This window comes from Myzus persicae, unplaced genomic scaffold (assembly GCF_001856785.1).
Source record: "Myzus persicae strain clone G006 unplaced genomic scaffold, MPER_G0061.0, whole genome shotgun sequence".
NCBI classification, from domain to species: domain Eukaryota; kingdom Metazoa; phylum Arthropoda; class Insecta; order Hemiptera; family Aphididae; genus Myzus; species Myzus persicae.
In genome coordinates this window covers 514,491-534,286 of record NW_019100526.1, presented here as the reverse complement: position 1 = coordinate 534,286, position 19,796 = coordinate 514,491, and the positions used below count along the sequence as shown (strand labels likewise).

The following is a 19,796-nucleotide window of genomic DNA, read 5'->3' as shown; positions in this document are numbered from 1 at the left end:
TGATCATTGCTAATAATATGTAAAGCATTATACATACTTTATACAGCGCGATTCACCCAGTATGTTCACTCTTTTTTTTTCCTTAAATAATATTGAAGTTATTAAAAATTATTTTTGGAATTTATAAATATATTTCAAGACAACAGAACCCTCAAAATTATTGATACTTTAAGTGCTACTTATGAAGTGTCAAGTGACGAAACAAATTTCTATTTTTTAAATAATAATTTCCCTTCTACACAATAAATAATTTAGAGGATAATTTTTATGAAAATATTGATGTATCAAAATTAAGATTCTAATGAGTAGTTTTTTAGTTAGAACCTGACCTAATCTAACCCGAGGAAGATTATGGGGGCTATAGTTATATAAAAAACAGTGCCAAGTATAATCAAATTTAAATTTAATATTGCATTTTATATTTTTATAAAAAAAATTTAGTTTTGAATTGAATACATAAATTAAAAAAAAAAATTTACAAAGTAACAGTCAAAATAAAAGGAGAGAGGTTCTCAATAAAAAAAAAAGAAGTTTGTTTTTCCATCGCTGGATCCTCATCGAGGACTGTGTGATACAAAATTTTCTAACATTTGAAAATACAGTCTTAAAGTTTATTTAATAATTAAAAAAATCTGAGTTTGATTAAACTCATCATAAAGAAAAAATGAAGTTGAGTATGTATCACCATGTATTCTATGCGTCAAAAAGAACATTAATACCAAAATAATGCAATCTATTCTATTTAATTTTAATTTTTTTTTAACTTGTTTAGTTCGATGGTTTTAATTTTTTCTATATAAGTATTTACAGTACCTATATTATACATACTATTTTAAATTGTTTATAAAACAATATCACGGTTGCTCGTGACTATTTGTAATCAGCTTAGCATTATGTTTTACGTTTACAGTTTTAGTGGACTTCTTAAATTTAAACGAATATTATTAGACGACTACTTCGCCATTCACATAACTTTCAAATAATATTTAAAAACTAGTAGATAGGTTGTACATAGATACTAATTTACAATAGAAAATCCAATATACTATATAATATTAACTTGTGATATTTATAATGAAGTCAGATTTTTATTCATACTCCGTCATAACACATTAGCTATTCAAACATATTTAAAATCATGCCGAATAGCAGATACTATAAGTAGGTTGTAAGTACATATTATATTACACAATGACGGTACTGAACAACCCATTCTATGCAATACTCCACTACTGGCCTGTCTACCATAAAAACATTTGATATTGGGATAAAATATGCAAGACGAAATAGTCGAGGTAAAAATATCTGCTAGATAAAATATTCGAGGTATTTTAAACAAACGAATAACGCTAAATCCCCCCCCCCCCAAAAAAAAAATGAATATAGAATGTTTAAATAGTACATTTTATTAATAATTGCATTATATTTATTTTTAAGTTATATTGAAAAAAAATTAATCTGTAAATGATTGCCAAATGCTAATTATTATAAATTATAATAAATACTACACCGGATGCATTTGTTTTGTTGAATTTCTCTTCAATACTTAGCTCATCAAAACTTAAAATATATTTAACATAATTGATAATATTAATTCAAACGATTTAAAACTATAAAAATAAAATATTTTTTAAAAGCGTTAATAGTTTTTTAAATTAGCAATTATTGCTCTTCGAAAATAGAATCACCATCTATTAAAGTACATAATAATATGTTGCATAAAATATTTAAGGATACAAGAAAAACTTGAAATTCTTTATTTTGGTGCCAAAAACATACAGCTTTTCTTAAGTGTGATTGTAAATATAATAAGGTAGATTATTTTTCTAATTTTTCAACAAATTATTACTCATAAAAAATAGTTTATATGTAAATGATTTGAATAATTTTAGATGCGGAGTGATAAATATATTGATTTGACAATGTGTGTGTTTTTTAAAATTTTTTTTTTTTTTCATGTCTATACGCACGATAATCAGTCGAAATAATACTTAGATTTTCAACTTTAGTAACTTTTTAGTAGAAAAGTGAGTCACTTCTTTAATTGATGCATTTGAGAATGTAGTTTAAAATTTAAAGTTTAAAATTGCTAGTAGTTATCAAAACCGTCGGGAAAAACAAAAACGCCAATTTTTACGCAAAACCGTTTTTGTTTTTGTATTTACACATTTTATTTGTACACAAAAAATGTCTTTATAATTTACCGAAAAAGATATAATACGCACCTGGCACATATACGTAAACACAAAACACTTTTTATAGACAAAATTGCTTAAAAAAAAAAAGGATAATAGGAACTTAGAAAAATCCAGTAATTTAATTTAAAATAAATATAATTAATTTTCAATATTAATAACTATAAAAAAAGTCATTGATGATTGATAATATGTTGATACACTCTGCGCCCATATTATATTAATTAGGGTCGGGCTTTAATTGAATATTATCTTACTTTTGTAATTTACAACTATTATTATTAATGTAATAAAATAATGAAATTATTAATAACAATTTGTCTGGTTATCTAAATAATTACACGTTCATATTCATATTCGTTATTGATAAACTTTTATTATTTTATTAACTTTATTATAATTACCTCACGCTGAGCCACGTGCATACTCCGGTCTTATTATGATATTAAACACACACAAGGTGGGTAAAATTGTTATTAAGTAAATTGAATATACGAAAATAAGTTACTATTATTAAATAAAACCAATAACCTTTATTTATCAGATGTTTAATCTTATATTTTATTTTATCTTAAATTTATAGTAGTATTGGGAAATTCTTTAATTTGTAAAATAAATATTTAGGACAATAAATTACAAAAATCTTTCAGAGTCAAGAATAATTACATTTATATTGACATACATAAATTATATTTAAGTGAACTACATTTTCAACAGATTTTATATTTATCCAACATATAATTACCTACATGTAATTATAAAAAATATTTTATAGTAAATATACATATATAAAATCAAACCATAATATTTATGTTATGTTATTTGGTTTTGTATGTAATTTATATAAAATAAATTAAAAAACAATAAAACTGACGATAATTTCTATTTTAGATTCTGAGTGGAACGTTTAGTCTATTATTGTTATAATAATGCTTGTTTTTTATGTGTGTCTGTGTACATGTTTTATAATGGTGGAGAAAATGCTTCTATTTTCAACTTGAAGCGTAGTGTCTGGAAGCAAATTAGATCTAGTCGGTACTTTAAAATGTTGAGTACTTTTCTAAAAAAAACTGGTAAAATAAAAATGAATTTTTTGACTGATTAGATTTTACTTTTTTGTTGAGGAATTTCTAACAAATATTAACATTACCATTTAATATACACGACATAATTTATAAGATATTTCAGCTCACTCTGTGCTTACTTAATGATTTGTTACTTATTAAACATTTTTTCTTTTTAAATATGATAAAATCTTTATTTTGAAGTAAAAAATATTTGAACAATTGATACAATATTTCTCAGTTTTTTAAGTCATTCTTACAGAAAAACAAATTTGGGAAATACATAGTCTCAATTTGTATTATTAGCATTCAAATTTATATAAAATTCATCAAAATCATGGAAATTTTAAAATTAATTTTGAGTTGGTATATAGTAATTCATAAACATTTTTATTTTAGTACTCAACTTTTGGAAAATTGGTACAGGATGCTTCATAAGTTGGAATAGTATAATAACAGGAAATTTAATGTGTGAAGTTCAAATATGTATAGTATAAATATTTTTGAATGAACCATTTTTTGTTATTTTGTTAAAATTAAAAAAATATTTATTTTAATAATTTGAAACATTCTACGAATTCCATCGATTCTTTTTTAATCATTAAAAAATATAGGGCCAGTTAAAAAGCTTGAAAATTTAATACAATGTCGTATATAATATGTTGTTCTTATAGCAATGTGAAAATATTAAATATATGTATTGGCACAACATTTTTTTTTATATTTGATAGAATTTCAAATTTTGTCAAAACCAAAGAAATTCACTAATTATTTTATAGTTAAAAATATACTAATATTTAATTTTTATTGCTTGAAAATCGAATACAAGTTTCTCATAAGTAGTTTTTACCAAAACTATAAAAAATATAAAACCATTAATAAATAAAAGTATAGACATTTAAATTTCTCATTGGATATTTATTGATGGTCCGCCTCCTCTCTGAATCGATTTTTTTACTCAACGATGTATCATATTTATCATTGACCATTGTATTCAAATTTAACACACCCATTACAGTGACCCACTTGACGGTATCCACTTGACCGTCTTTGTTATATAATTGAAAGTAGTTTTCAATCTTTAAGTATATTCCCTTTATATTTTATTACAAAAAATATGTCTTCTAACTCTTAAGACACGGATAATGTAAAAGTGTTGATAAATCAAGAAACGTTGAACTTACAACACACTTACATTTTACACTCATACATACAAAAAAAAATTAAATTATTTCTAAATGTTTCTTTTTTTTACCATTTAAAATTGCCTATCAGCTAAAGTGTAGATGGGAATAAATATAATCATTATTTTGTGACCTGCGCATTTTTTTTTCTCTAGATAACAATATGCATATTTTATAAACATCTATCTAAAATTGTATGAATGCAAATATTATTGATCATCTATCAATGCATTTTTAAAAAACCTAATAGGTATATAACGGTGCTAAATTATTCACAGATTATCATTCAGCAGTTGTTTGATGCAAATTGAACAGCTACCAAATAATTATCTCACCATGAAGCTGTTAGCCGTCGTCGTGATTGGATTCGTAGCCTTAGCTGGCTCAGAAGCCCGTAAGTATTGGCATGGATTTAAAATTAGTGAATGAAATTGGTTTCTTTTTATAATATTTGACTTAATGTTAGTAGTTATTTTAAAACTTAATTTATTTTCTATAATATAATATTTTTCAAAACTCAGTTTTGCTAAGAGTTAATACACTTATAACATATAAACCAATAATTAAATTATTAACTTCAGTTAAGCAAATTTATTTTTAAATTTATAAATAGTCGATAGAGTTTAGAACCCATGGTTTAAATAAATGCCCATATGTTATCAAAATTAAATTATTGTTACTGTACTATTCTGATTAATGGCAACAACAATAAGTAAATACAAGAGTAGCATTTAATTTCCTGTTATGTATCATCAATGATCATTTTATTATATTTTGTATTTAATTAATTATTAAGAACCATAATTTGGATTTTAGAGAAAATAGCTCGTTATTTGTTAAATTAATATCAATAAAAATCAAGTTAAAATTAAGTTAATTAACTTTCAAATTTATAGTAAAAATACTTTGACTTAAGTTTTTTAACTCATTTATACCCAGCATTGAATCAAAGTTTAGTAGTTTATATAATTGTAGATTTTTTGTAGTTTTGTGTACATAAATATTTTTTCATACAAAACAATTTTAAGATATTAAAATATTCATGGCGCTATAGTTTTGTACAAACATATTTTATTTTTTCTAAATATTATTTCTATTCGTTCGGTTCTAGATTCTACTCATCATCACCATGATACACAAACTGAAGTAGAACGTAACACTCAATTATATTCAAATGATCGTTACGACCAGTACAATAGCAACTATGGTGCAAATCAATACCAACAACGCAACGAAGAATTGAACCAACATCGCAACAACATCAACCAGGAAAGCTCTAACGAAAGGTTTTTGAACAATCAAAACCAACATAACAATCAAGTCTTGAATGAATTCAGCGAGTCTAACTGGAATGTTCAAACTCCTAGTCGTTCGATTAACAAGAACAGTCAAAACCAACCAATTAAACACAACAGCCAGGAGGTATTCGAAAGCCAGAATCAGTGGAGTAAATCACAATCTTCTACAAATGCCAACCAACAAAGCCAAGAGGAACTTAACCAACATATTAAATTGAACAACAAAAACCACGCAAGTCAGAATTATGGATCTGCAGACTCTTTGGAATCAAACTCCCAAGAAGATTACGTCAAGGACCACCACAAGAACGATATATCCAACGAAATTGGACTTCATGTTGCACAGAAAATGGTTAGATTCTTTACCATCGTGGATCAATACTCTGCCTCCAATGGAACAATGCAAACCAACCAAGCTCCCGAATACCTTTCCTTAAGACAACACTATATGCCGATGGAACATCAACAGTACCTTAACATCAACGAGAGCAATGTATACGGTCTTAAAGTCGGTGTCATCAAGTCCATGTATTTGAACACAGAGAGGAATTGTGTAAGTATAAACTCATTTTTGAACTGAAATTTAATCATATTAATAATAATTTTTTATACATTTGGTTAGGTCGATTTGGAATACTTCTTTCAAAAATTGACGGTGAAATCTAAATTCAACGCCAACGAAGGACTTGAAAAATCTTTCAATTTGAACATGTTGAACACTGACATGACTGTGTCTACCGAATTGGAAAACCGCAACCGCAACTACGCCCATTGCCGAAACGGAAATGTCCAACTTGTGTTGAAAAACAACGAAGACTCATCTGAAAGCCAATCGATCAAGGAGACAATTAAAACCAATTACGTTCAATTATTAAACTCAGAAATTGAAAGTGAAATGATCCGCAACTCTTACAATGGTTTGGTTGGATGTTTAAGATCTGAAATCGAATCTACCTTTGAAATGCCATTGAACAAAAAACTCAATTTAGACATTGAAAACAAAAAATCTCAACTCTCAGTCTCTTTTGTAAGATCCCATTCGTGGAACGATGAACAATCCAGCAATCAATTCATCAAACAGAAGACAGTCCAGTACGTCGCTATCCGTCAAAACAAATCTGGAAACGGTTACAAATTGAAAGTCAAGATTGTGTTGGCTAAACAACCCACATGGGAATCCGATATTGTTGCCCAAAAATTAAACCAAAAAATCAACATCGACAACGTAAAATTCACCGCTCAAAACATTGTTGCTAGTGCCGTCATGCAACTCGTACAACAGAAAAACGGTGCTTACAAATTCAACGTCGAAGAAGCCAACATCAAATTGGAAGGCCTCAGATACGATATTGGAAAATTCGATCTACCAAAAAACACTAACGAAAAATTAGCAAGGGAGATTGGACAAAATCTACAGACGATCATGGAGAACGGCATGAGCGCTGCTCTGCGACAACAGTTGTACCAACAACAACAGATCTGCAAACAACGCCCAACGGACTGCAACAGCTGCAGCCGAAACTAATTCAACCTACTGTAAAAAACACAATTTATTAAGCACATATAGGTATGTGATAAATAATATGTGATTTCATATGCCGTCTATAAATAAAAAATAGCTTTAGAAAATATTATATACTAGTTATAATAAATAGAAACCTTCTTTTGTTCCAAAATAATATTGTTTCATTTTTTAAGTTTTAGTGTATACTCTCAATTGTATTATAAACTTGTGTTTAATGAAATTAACTTATCAGATTTTAGCCCTGATAAATCTATTTAGGCTTTAAACATTCAGTCACTTTACCGTGTTAAAGTTCATTAATCATTGGTAAAATATATTATGTATGTTCATGGCCCATAGACCTGACTAATTTATTTTAATATTTTATGCACTGCATACTCAATAGTAAAAATATACAATGATCGGAAATAACGATATAAAGTATTAGGTAATCACCTATTAAAAATGTTATATTTGTTCAGTGAACAACAATATTATGCATAAATATTTAATAGTAACTATGTAGTTGTGATAAAAGTATAATAATATGCATTTTGTATGTTGTGTGGTGTATATCTAATACACACCAACTATCTTCAATATTAAAATTACAGAATCAAAAACTTTAAATACACCTAAGCACAAGAGTTGATTTTTCAACGCATACAACTGAGTACCTACCTGTATTATACTTTTCTCATTTATCTTTTACAATTTTGACAAAAATTATTTTTTATTATTTGAATTTAACACTAAATTTTTATGTAAAAGTAAATATTTTTAATTTTTTTTGTTGATTAGATAATTATACTATTATAGGTTGTTTTTAGACATTTGTTAAAAATTGTATAATATACCTACTAAGTTTCGATATTTAAAAAAAAGTAAAAAGACTAGAAATCCCTTCTTAAAAAAAATGATAATTATATTGTAAAAATGGCATATAAATGGTACTCATATAAATTCTTCCAAACTGCACAAACAATATTGACTTATTAAAAAAAAAAATATTTAGAAAATGAGTACCTTGTGCATTAAAAAATAACACTTTTTAATTTATGAGTAAGAAATTACTAAATACTTTGACTAATTTGTTTTAAATAAATTACTTTAACACTTACCTTAATGGCTTCAACACATTGGTGATAACTCTAATATAGTATTATATTTCGTCCATATACAATTTTTTGCTGTCCATTTTGTTCAAATCATTAATTTAAAGTTGCAAAGTTTTCATTTTTTAAATTTAAAAACCTTCTTTTCATTCGGTTTTGTTGACCTTATTATAGTTTTCTCACTTTTTGACTGCATTTTTATCGCAACCGAATAGATGACGTTCTATCGTGATTTATACTATACTTCTATAATAATAACCTGTCAATGTCTACTACCTACATGTCTTGCTCGAAACATTTTGAAGTACAAGAATATTATGTAATATCGTTTTGAAAGAGACATTATTAAATTATTAATATTAATATTGTAGTACATACAGTCATATTCATACTTTATAGCACATATTATTAATATTTATAATATCATTATGTTAAAGCATAAGTATGAGCTACTTTGATAATAATAACAATATAGGTACACATTACATTATAAAAATATCGACGTACAGTGCAAACGCCGACGCTTGATTTTAGGTATAAATAAGTAATAACGAACAAACAGAGGGCGTATTATCAATGTAATAATTATTTAAAGACATATGCAACAATTAAAATTACAAATATGTATAATTATAAATTTCATTGTTATATTGTTACTTATCACAATCCATCTTTATATCATACAGAACGGTATATAACATCCGCGATGTGTACAATATATCTGATTAAATAACAGCAACACTTAACAAACTATTATTAACATCAATAATCAACAACGTAAAATATAAAAAAAAAACCAATAAAAAAGCGCAGCTGTTTGTGCAGTCTATTAAACTAACTCGTTCATCTCGTCGTTTTTATTATTCATGAACGATTATATTATAATAATATATTAATTTAATTTAATTTTTAGGCGTACCTAAACATAACAATATACACGGAGTTTTTTCTCCGTTTAGCAAAAACTACATCTGAAGCTTTTTTGATGATATGAGTCTCAATATCCCTAACGTCATTACATATATAACTGTTTATTATTATAATATATATATATATATAGGTATACATACATACATACATACATACATACATATATATATATATATTTGTATATAAAAAATTGTCTACAAAAAACAAACTAGCCAGACCATTTATATAACATTATAAACTATAATATTATTATGTATTTGTCCTTTTTCGACTAATCGGTAAACGGACTAAAACGGTTTCGGTTTTTTCAAAAAAAATTTTCTGGACATTTTTTTCCGCGGCTCACCGACGCTCGCCCAGACCGCGAAACTGCACGAGTGCATTCATGTCATGTTACATATATATATATATATGTGTGTGTGTGTGTGTGTGTGTGTGTGTGTGTTATGCGTATACCTATATATAATATTATTATTGTAGAACTGTTGCTATAGCACCAACCTCCCGCCTCGCCACCAAAACGACCTGCGCACGCTAATAACATAATCGCATTACACGTATTATGTCATCATGCCGTCAGCGGGTTCTCGGTGATTCTGAAAGGCCACGGTGAGCTGCGCACACTGTCTTTGGACGTGGACTGTCTCATGGATTTTGATATCACTGCAAAAAAATGCCACGGCCGTCATTAGAGGCTACACGCGCGGTCGGTCGGCGGGTCGGCCAGATCCGCGGCCCGACCGACCCGCCGACGAGGAAACGACGCGACTAAATTTTTGAAAAAAATTAATTTTTTGGAAATCCACGTGTACGCCGCAGCGCTGACGACGACAACGAGAACAAATAATGATTATGAATTGGAAAAAAAAATCGTCGTAGATAATACACGCGATGATCAATTATCATCGTTTTCAAAATATGTAAAATATTATTGTGATGCATGCGATTGTCACAATATTGTATTGGCACGCAATTATATTGTCGGTGGCGTATATTTACGCGGGCGGTTGATCATCTCGGTCCCGCCCAAATCGAGTGCATGTACAGGGCGATTATTTTCACGACTCGTGTTTCATATTATATTATGACTTGCAGAACAATTAATCTGGACTTATATACGACTCATGACCACCACCCCCGGCCCCACCTCCTCTCACTCTCTCTATCTCTATTTCCCATTCGGAAACCCTATATATACGCCACTGACATATATCATAAGTATTAAACAGATACGATGACACAAAAACTACGTGTTCGAATGGAAGAAAAATAGAATTGTGAAATAAATCTCTTCGACCTGCATGCACAAAATAATTTACAACGAAATAATAATAATATTATTATATCTACATAAACTAATTGAATTAAAACTATACTAAAGCACACTTCTACTTGGTATTTTTTATGAGAAAATTGTCATTCAATAACAAACACCCGGGAGACATTGAAGGGTGTTTATTTATCGATGGCTACAGTATTATTGTGGGAATACAACTATGATGTAGGACTGTAGGAGGTACCTACTACCTACTACCTATAGTCGGTTTAGTAAAGTGCATAATTTTTTTATCACACTAAATTAGCTGACATTGAGTTTGATAATTTTAATTCTATTTGAAAACGCCAAAAATTGTACGAGTATAATAAGTAATTTTAGAAGTGTGTTTTTTTCGATTAAAATTAATTAAATTATATTGAATATAAGTATTCATTAAAATAACTACTTACGTTAAACATTATTGTGTCTTACTACAAACATTTTATTTTTAGTAAGTAAATCATTGGAAAAATGATGTGTTTTTGAAGACCTAGATAATATAAGATATTATTCCAACAAACTTTATTATACAATACAATCGATTAAAATTTTTATTTCAATATTTTAGAATACAAATTATATTTTATATAAATGCAATAGCTGCACTTGGTAAATTATAAATATTGTCTATATATTTTGTACGAATATAATTTAAGTATTGCTCTATTATAGATACCAAAAATGTGTACAGTGTACACAGTTATAATATATTATATACACGTAATTAAATTAAGAAACCATTTAATATATTTTAAATTGTAAAAATATTTACCTTCTAAAAATTACTATATCATTATACTTAATAAAAAATACTGAAACTAAAGAAAATGTTTAAAGTTCAACTTTCGACATTTAAATAAAAAAGTACTCTACCCTATGTCCTATACATCTGTATATAATAATATACTAATATACATAAAAAATATAAGCACATTTAAAATCATCAAACATTATCCATGCAAAATGTCATACCTAAACTATTATGATAAATAGTTATTAACCGGGATGCAAATTTACCGTAAGTACTTAATTTTTTTGTATATAATTTACCCATGATTTTGTAGTATATGCTTGAATAAATTTGTTTTCGTTAATTTTGAAATATCTTCGGAAAATTTTTAATCGAATTCATTGTTTATTACAAACTCGTATCATTTTAGGTGAACCTATACGGCTATACTGAACGTTTTGTCGGGATCATTATTTCTTATCCAAATTACCATTAGCACCTAAGTTTATAATAACATTCTATAAATGCCTTGAATACAATTGGCTTTTTACAAAAACATTTTAATGTTAAATAGCTTATATTTTTATGAGTATAATAAAATTAATAAAACAATGTGAATGTATAAAATATGTTTCACTAATTATTTGTTTAATAATAGGTTCAAAGTAAAATGAACATTTATTTTATTAATATATAATTAATCATTACTACGTATGTTTGTAAAATAACAAGACACTATTAATAAATTAAGCTAAACTATTCAAGCAATATTTTTAAAATTTAATTTTTGTATATAATACATTATTCACCAACGTTCAATAGATAGTTTACTTGGCCTCAGTCTACTCAATTATATAATAATTATGTTTTCGAATGAAAACCATAAATCGTATTTAAAATGTATGGATTATTAAATTCGTTTATTTGTTGTCTATTGATGATGAGTATTAGTAGTATTTTAATATGATTATTATATCTGTTGTTAGTTATAGTGTATTGTAAGTTATAACAGATTATCAGTGCATATTGTAATCAAGGAAGTTTCCATCAAGCAATTCACGGCAGAACAAATTATTGTGATAATACGTATTATAACACACCTGATAGCTAATAATTAATATTTCACATAATAAATGCATAGATATTTAAAAAAACACATAATTAGCTTAAATTAAAAAAATAGGTTTAATATATATGAAAGTATTTATCACATTTCTATAGGTATGATTTCAATAATGCCGAATCTTAAAAAAATTGTAATAAATTGCAGTACAAAATTACATGACTAGAAAATATGTGTTATATAATATATCATTAATATATAGGTAGGTAGGTATTGATTTTTCTCTGTTTCATAATTATATTATTTTATATTCTAAATTTAGTTTTAGATGTAATCCTAGACTTAGTTTTGAAATGGTCAAGTAGGTACCTACTAAATAGACACAATATTAGTAAAAGTCTGAAAGTCCTTAGCTATTTAACAACTAGGGTTAGTATACAGAGAAAATTGTTATAGTTGGTGGAACAAATCTAAACGAAATCATCATATTGCTATATTCAACGATTATAAAGTATAATATTATAATATCAATTTGACTATAGAGACCGTGCTATTTTTATACAGCTAAAAATATAAAATGGTTAATGTAATTTTTGATTTCTCGGGTGTGTTATGCGTTAAACGAGCTTGAACGATTTTCGATCTCACGCAAATGATAAATTTAAACATATTTTACATTTGAGTAAATTTTTTTTTAAGTAGATAAACTTATGTTACGTACAAGTTTTCGCAATTTGATTTACATTGGTTATCATAAATAATTGTTATTCATCGAGGCGTTGCATGAGGGGCGAAATGATAGTGAATTCCGAGCAATCGACATGAACAAATCCCCATAAAAAAACCTTGTTACATATAATACTAAAAGTTAATGGCTAATACCACTCCCCCTCCCAAAAAAAACCCTTGTTTATTAATTATTTGGTTAGGTACGTCAATGTCTGTACAAATTATTTATGATTTTTAACTTGTACAGAGGTACATAAATTAAATCTACATAAGCATGTGATGATAGTAACATTTAACAAAAATATTAGCTATATAAGTACGTGTGTTCGAAAACAAACAGCGTTGAATTTATATAGGTGTGTGAATATAGTATAATATGGGTAAGGCTGGACGTTAAATTAACTTAATTTTTTTCAAATAATAATGTCGTGATAATATAATGAAATTTAGAAGAAAAAAATATGGTTACTTTTTTAAAAATAAGTTTAATTAATTGGATCAATTTTTTAATATCTGTTATTATAGAGCAAACTTTTTCAAAACGGAGGGTATTGGTTAAAAGTATATATATTTTTCAAATTTATTTTTCATCATAACGTAATTGTATTTGTACTCCGAAATTCAAAAAATATCCAAATATAGATAATGTATAAATCATTATTTTATACTACAAAATATTATCTAAAATAGAATACATAAGTTTTGTAGCAATATAACTGAAATTTTAATTTGAATACAAAACAATTTTTATGGCATTTCTGAATGAAAAACTTAAACTTGTCGAAAAAAACTTCAGTCTCATCTTAAACTCTTTAACGCCCAGCCTCCACGATTATAGTTCTGATACACGTTTTGAAAAAAAGTGAGAAAGTTTGTGAATGGTATAGATAGAAAGAGAGAGAGAGAGAGATAGATAAAGAAACAGATAGACAGAGAGCGAGAGAGAGAAGACGAGAGAGTACATTATATTTATATTATAAGATAGAATTTAAGGCGAAGATTATAAGCAAGACATCATTATAAAATATAATTTAACAATATTATGGAAACGTTGAAAAACTGTTTTCTTCCGACAAGCATTTTATATTATGACACTTACGTGTTACAAATTTCGTTTTTCGAAGCTGATATACTTTTAGTCGATCAATTTGCCCGGTAGGTAGGAGGGTGTATTTTGCGGGTGTGTGTTTGTGTGTGTGTGTGTGTGTGTGTGTGTGTGTGTGTGTGTGTGTGTGTGTGTGTGTGTAACGTGTGTTTATGTGTAACGTGTGTGTGTGCGTGCGCTAACTATTCGTGCATCCGTGCGCTAAATGCATTAGCTAGTACATTTTTACCTTCAGCCGATCTGGATACGGTCAACGGTGGCCGGCCGAGTCTCACAGCTGTGGCGACCATCCGTTGACGCCACCACCACCCACCGCACACAACATGTACGGGACAAAAAAAAAAAAACATGAAAATAAATATGTATACATTACGTAGGTACAGTTAATTATTGTTCTACATAATATTATTTGCATACTAATATAATATCGTTTATTTCTATAAATATTACTGCATATGACGCAGTGTAAGGTGTATTATATACTCCTACGCACTGAGGTATAATATATATGTATATGGTACACACGGACACGGCGATTCTTTTAATGGAAGACACATTTTTTTTTCGGAAAATATAAACTGCATACAGTTCGAGGTTCGGACGTCTCATACGTCACCCTCGAGCGTGTCGGCGAAACCACTGAAGTCTAGTGAAATATCTTACCTATATAATATGCAAGTATATAATATACATATTGCCTATCAATTTGAATTATATATTATAGCGCATACCGGAAATACATTTTTAATTTCATAATTTCGTGTAGAAAAAATGTTCTTAAAATATGCCGTGGAAGTGATATCAGAAAATATAACTGACTGATTTTTTATCATTAACATAAGGGTTTGTAATTCAGAAAATTATTCTTCTAAAATTATGAAATCAAAAATATAGGTCATCGTTTAAAAATCAAAATTTGATATTATCGCTGTGGTTCCACCAACAAACACGGGGAAGGAAATAAGGGCAATTATATAATGACTTGACCTCAGAACACGTTAGTGACTGAGGCCAGCCACCGGGCCACACCAGGCCCCCTGTAAATATTTACACACTATATTAGTATTAATATGTCCGATGGTTATAATACATCATAAGTTATTGTCATCATAACTGGGACACACACACACACAAAAAAAAAAACATAGATACACAAACATATTATTTAATAGTATTTATAAAAAAAAAAACAACATCGTGAACAGCATTATTAGTATAATAATATTATAATATAATGGTGCAATAATTAATGATGACTAACTGTGATGCTCTGTATAAGTCACATATACACAACACGTACATCATACGTTAACGGCCATAGGAAGCGTGTGCGTTGGACTATTATTATTGCTTACTCGGCAGGTAGGTATATAGTAGGTATAATCGAGGTACAAGGTAGCCGTCGATCGACTGACAAAATGCGGTATAGTAAACATGGTTTCGCGGTAACTATTATAATTACTATACATCAGGACACAACATTATGGTTGTAGGCTTATTATAATATCGTGTAAATGTGACCGCGCACGTATGTGTGTATCGAATTATTATATGTACACAATATTAACATTGTATCGTTACAATCGAGGCCAGTCTGAGATTTTAGGTCCGAAAAAGATTATTTTGTTCTCCTTTCGACGATTTAATATGATTGCATTATAATACGTTTACATGATTTTTCTTGTTCGCGTGCGCATATAATGGATAGGGAGGTTGTGTAGACAAATGTGGTATAGTGTACAATAAATTATAATACAATATGGTGTCCGAGCATGATACACGTGTCGGGTATATTATATATGTTTATAAATATGTGTACCTATACTACGAGAAAATTGCATCGCGAAATAAGTGCAAAATTAATAGGCTCGTTACAATATACGTCGACCAGCTGCAACAGCAAACGATTCTTGATTTTCATAAACACATCTATAGCTGCACTTTAGACCTGCACGGGCGCACACCATCTCAGGTACGATCCAACACAATTTCGTCTCGTGGGTCACGAAAGGGTAAAAAGGTCGTATTATTATTATCATCGATGTCGATTATTGAAATCAAAAACACAAGACGACGTTAAAAAACCTAAAAACGCATTTCAAATATCGGACACACGTGTAGATCCGATGAAATTATAGTTAGGCGCATATTGCGAAAATACTGTTTCATCAGTGTCAGCAGTTACTGAATTATTGATTTCTTTGAAAAAATACGAGTTTCTTTGCACCCGCCTGAAATAAATTACAATATATTGTGATGTATTATTCCGAGAATATAATATATTTTACCTATGTTGCGGAGGTATTGCGTTTAATAGCAGACTGAAGTCTTAGAAACTGATAATTTTTCTGCCGTTTAATGGGAACATATTGTGTGAATGTAAATTTAATTAGGACGAAAACATTTATTCAGTTGTTATTTATCCATATCTAACTATTTGTCTTAGGCAATTACATTTTTCGAGTTTAAATGGTAGAATAGTGTGTGTGTGTGTGTGTACGATTGGATCCGTGACGAGCATGACGCACATGAATATAATAATATGTGTAGAAACCTGCATACCTAATACATTTGTGTAGACTAAATAGAATTATTGTAAAACATAGAATAAAATACGTAGTTTAACATATTGTATTCATGCTCGTGACACCATACACACTAATACGTGCAAATGTGAAATACGTTATCCGTCTGCAACGGACGACATTCTAAAATTAGCCATTCGCGTTGGCAGCTGATCAATTGTCTATAAATGATGTTAATACAAAGAATAAATATTACGATACAAAACGAAAAATATCAAAAAGCTATGCCTTAAAAGTTGCACAATAACCATTTAATTTAGGGCTGTAGATTAAGAGAATTTTCTTCCGGTTGGGTCAGCGGCACACGAATGAAATTTATCAACACGTGACGATTAACAATGTCCATCTGCTTTTAATTTTGTTCCAATTTTAAGCTTAATATTAAGTTGCACGTTCATATTATAAGTCCAACGGTTTAAATTTAATAAAACTCTTTTTACTATTTTTATGTAAAGTATCAAAATACAATTGGAATATATTTCACAAGAGTCGGTGATAGATTCTAAAATATATAAATGTACAACTCTTGTTTTTGGTTTGATCTTTGTTGTTTTTGTATGATATTATATAAAATAAATGCTTAATCTAAACAAATATACATTCATATTTTCATGGTACTCGACACGTTTTAAATGGTTATTTTTATCTATTCATCTTAGATAATAATATCTTAAAACATATATTTCGTTTGACTATAGTTTAAGAGTAGTGGTATCTCAATCTGCTGGTTTTAGACAAAATCCAGTAATTTAACAGTATCGGTATAATTTAATAATATTCATAAAATCACATTAACCTATTACCGAGCAATGCAAAAACACATCGCATTTTCTAAAATTTCGAACTAAAACAGTGCGCTCACTTTTGTAGACGTATACGTCGTATATGTCAGAATCATAACATTTGAATAGTTATTAATCGTCTTGTCGAGGAAGTTATGTCTTACAGTCTATAATCTATATGCACCAGTCACACAAAATAGCAACACATTAAAGTTTTATCATTTCACTGTATTTCGATTTATTCATTTAATCTACATTTATATGTATTGCTTTTTATTTTTTTAAATATCATTACTTAATCAACCGTATACCTAAATTATAGTATTTAATTCGAACATATTTATTTATTATAATGTCCATTGTCTTATTACAATTTAAAATACAATATAATATCATTAATCTATCCCTTGTGTTATTCCAAGGCATATTGACTTTTGATCGTAACAGAGATTCAAATTTATCTTTAAGTATATAAATATTAAATTATAAATAGCTTTTTTAAAAAACATTTTTCGTGCCATCTTGTCGAATAAGAGAGAGAATAATTATCTTCAATACCTATGTTTATAATAAAACCGTTCGTAAATAATATTTTTTAAAACACAAAAACAAACATATAATGTAACATATTCGTCAAATAAATATTTCTATAGACCATACATGATAACATAATATAATAATCAATAAATGAACAAAATGAAATGTGAAATACTGTAGCAAATGATCACTACTTAGGTTTAAATGTATAATTTATAATGAACAGCGGGTACGCAGTACACATTAGTACCTAAACTGTATATTTTATAAAGGTGACAAATCACGAGCGATTCAGGTCAAATCGGATTTCTAATAGAATTGTTTAGTGACGTTGAGTGCACACCGTATCTAATTTGGTGTGATACACCCGCGGTGCAAATAAAATGTACCTACACGTATTTCGATAACGACTAAATTTATTTTTCACATCATTAGGTTTTTAACCATTTTGCCGATCGTCTATATTTCGTGTGTTGCGATTGATAACTCCGAACCACTCGTAATTATTGCATATTTTACACACTATGTGTAGTGCACACAAATTAAACGCCACAAATGAAATAATACATTATTAATAGTTATACAATTATTATGCGTGTCGTAAGTATTTTTTGCAATATGTACCAATGTTATGGCGATAATAATATCGTATTATAATGTGACAACGATATGATAATTTACGTCACATTATGTCGTTCTAAGGACATAATATTGTTTTATATACGGCGGCGTACACGCGGGATGACTTATCTCAATAAATGTAGGTAATGGATTTAGTTTTAATTTGTTTTTTCGTCATGCCCGGAATGCATAACGTTTTTGTAATGACGGTTCGTCGTGCATGGTTTTATTCGATGAAAAAATTACGCGTACGCCGCCGTTTTACGGACCACACCACAGCAAATAGGCAACTCGTCACTATATATAATAAATGTATTTTAATAATATTGTGTTGTGATTCGCATCGCACACGAAGGTATGAAACGTTTTACTCGACGACCCATTTGACATTATTATTGTTAGTAGAACGGAAACATAAAAAATGCACAGTGTACAACAACAAGAAAATAATCTAACAAGATTTTTATTAATTTCAATACAAATCCGCGAACGCACTAACTTTTTCGTTTGTTGACAAAATTGAATGAGGGGGGCCCAAAAAAAACAACGTATATACGCCTATATAGACACCATTAATAAATTGCCATCATCTATGTATGTATATAATATATATATACATATTGTTAATGTATGTATATATATATATACACATATTGTTAATGTATGTATTAATTATGAAAAAAAAAAAACAAACAGAAAAAACAATAACGACACATTGTGACTAAATAATGATTAATACGTACAAATGTGTGAGTTTAATATTATAAGACTACAAATCTTTTATATAGGTAGTTCTCCGATATTATGATTATACGTAGGTGTATTGTTTTTGTTATTATTAATTGAAAATTTTTTTTTTTTTGCATTTTTCCGTATAAACGTCGAAGCATTAGACAAAAAGGAAAACTTCCGCTTATTTTACTGTGCACGAAGACTGGTTTGGCTTACCGTAACCGAGTCCTTGCAAGAAAAGCCGCAGCGCTTCACACATTTTTTGTGGTACCTCTTCCAGCACCATGCTACAGTCGGATACCTG

General features: G+C 28.4%; 2 protein-coding genes across 7 annotated transcripts in view; one reads left to right on the top strand and one right to left on the bottom strand.

Annotated features, from left to right (window-relative positions):
• The first annotated feature begins 4,677 nt into the window (after nt 1-4,677).
• Nucleotides 4,678-7,330, top strand: LOC111030611 (GATA zinc finger domain-containing protein 14-like). The gene is made up of 3 exons (XM_022310199.1): nt 4,678-4,837; nt 5,555-6,294; nt 6,364-7,330. Exons 1-3 carry the CDS (start codon nt 4,744-4,746, stop codon nt 7,264-7,266), a joined length of 1,737 nt encoding a protein of 578 aa, XP_022165891.1. The 5' UTR covers nt 4,678-4,743; the 3' UTR covers nt 7,267-7,330.
• Nucleotides 7,331-8,985: 1,655 nt separating this feature from the next.
• LOC111030537 (protein NDRG3) overlaps nt 8,986-19,796 on the bottom strand; it is a 54,178-nt gene continuing 43,367 nt past the window's right edge. For 2 of the 6 annotated variants that reach the window (XM_022310079.1, XM_022310106.1), the window contains 3 exons: nt 19,709-19,793; nt 14,465-14,512; nt 8,986-9,953 (listed from right to left, as the gene is read on the bottom strand). In XM_022310079.1, coding sequence (XP_022165771.1) covers nt 9,859-9,953; nt 14,465-14,512; nt 19,709-19,793 — 228 coding nt within the window. In that variant the 3' untranslated portion in view covers nt 8,986-9,858. Of the gene's footprint in view, nt 9,954-11,719; nt 11,838-14,229; nt 14,513-19,708; nt 19,794-19,796 lie in introns of those variants that run through there. The other 4 variants (XR_002604116.1, XR_002604117.1, XM_022310098.1 and 1 more) reach the window with 4 other exon arrangements.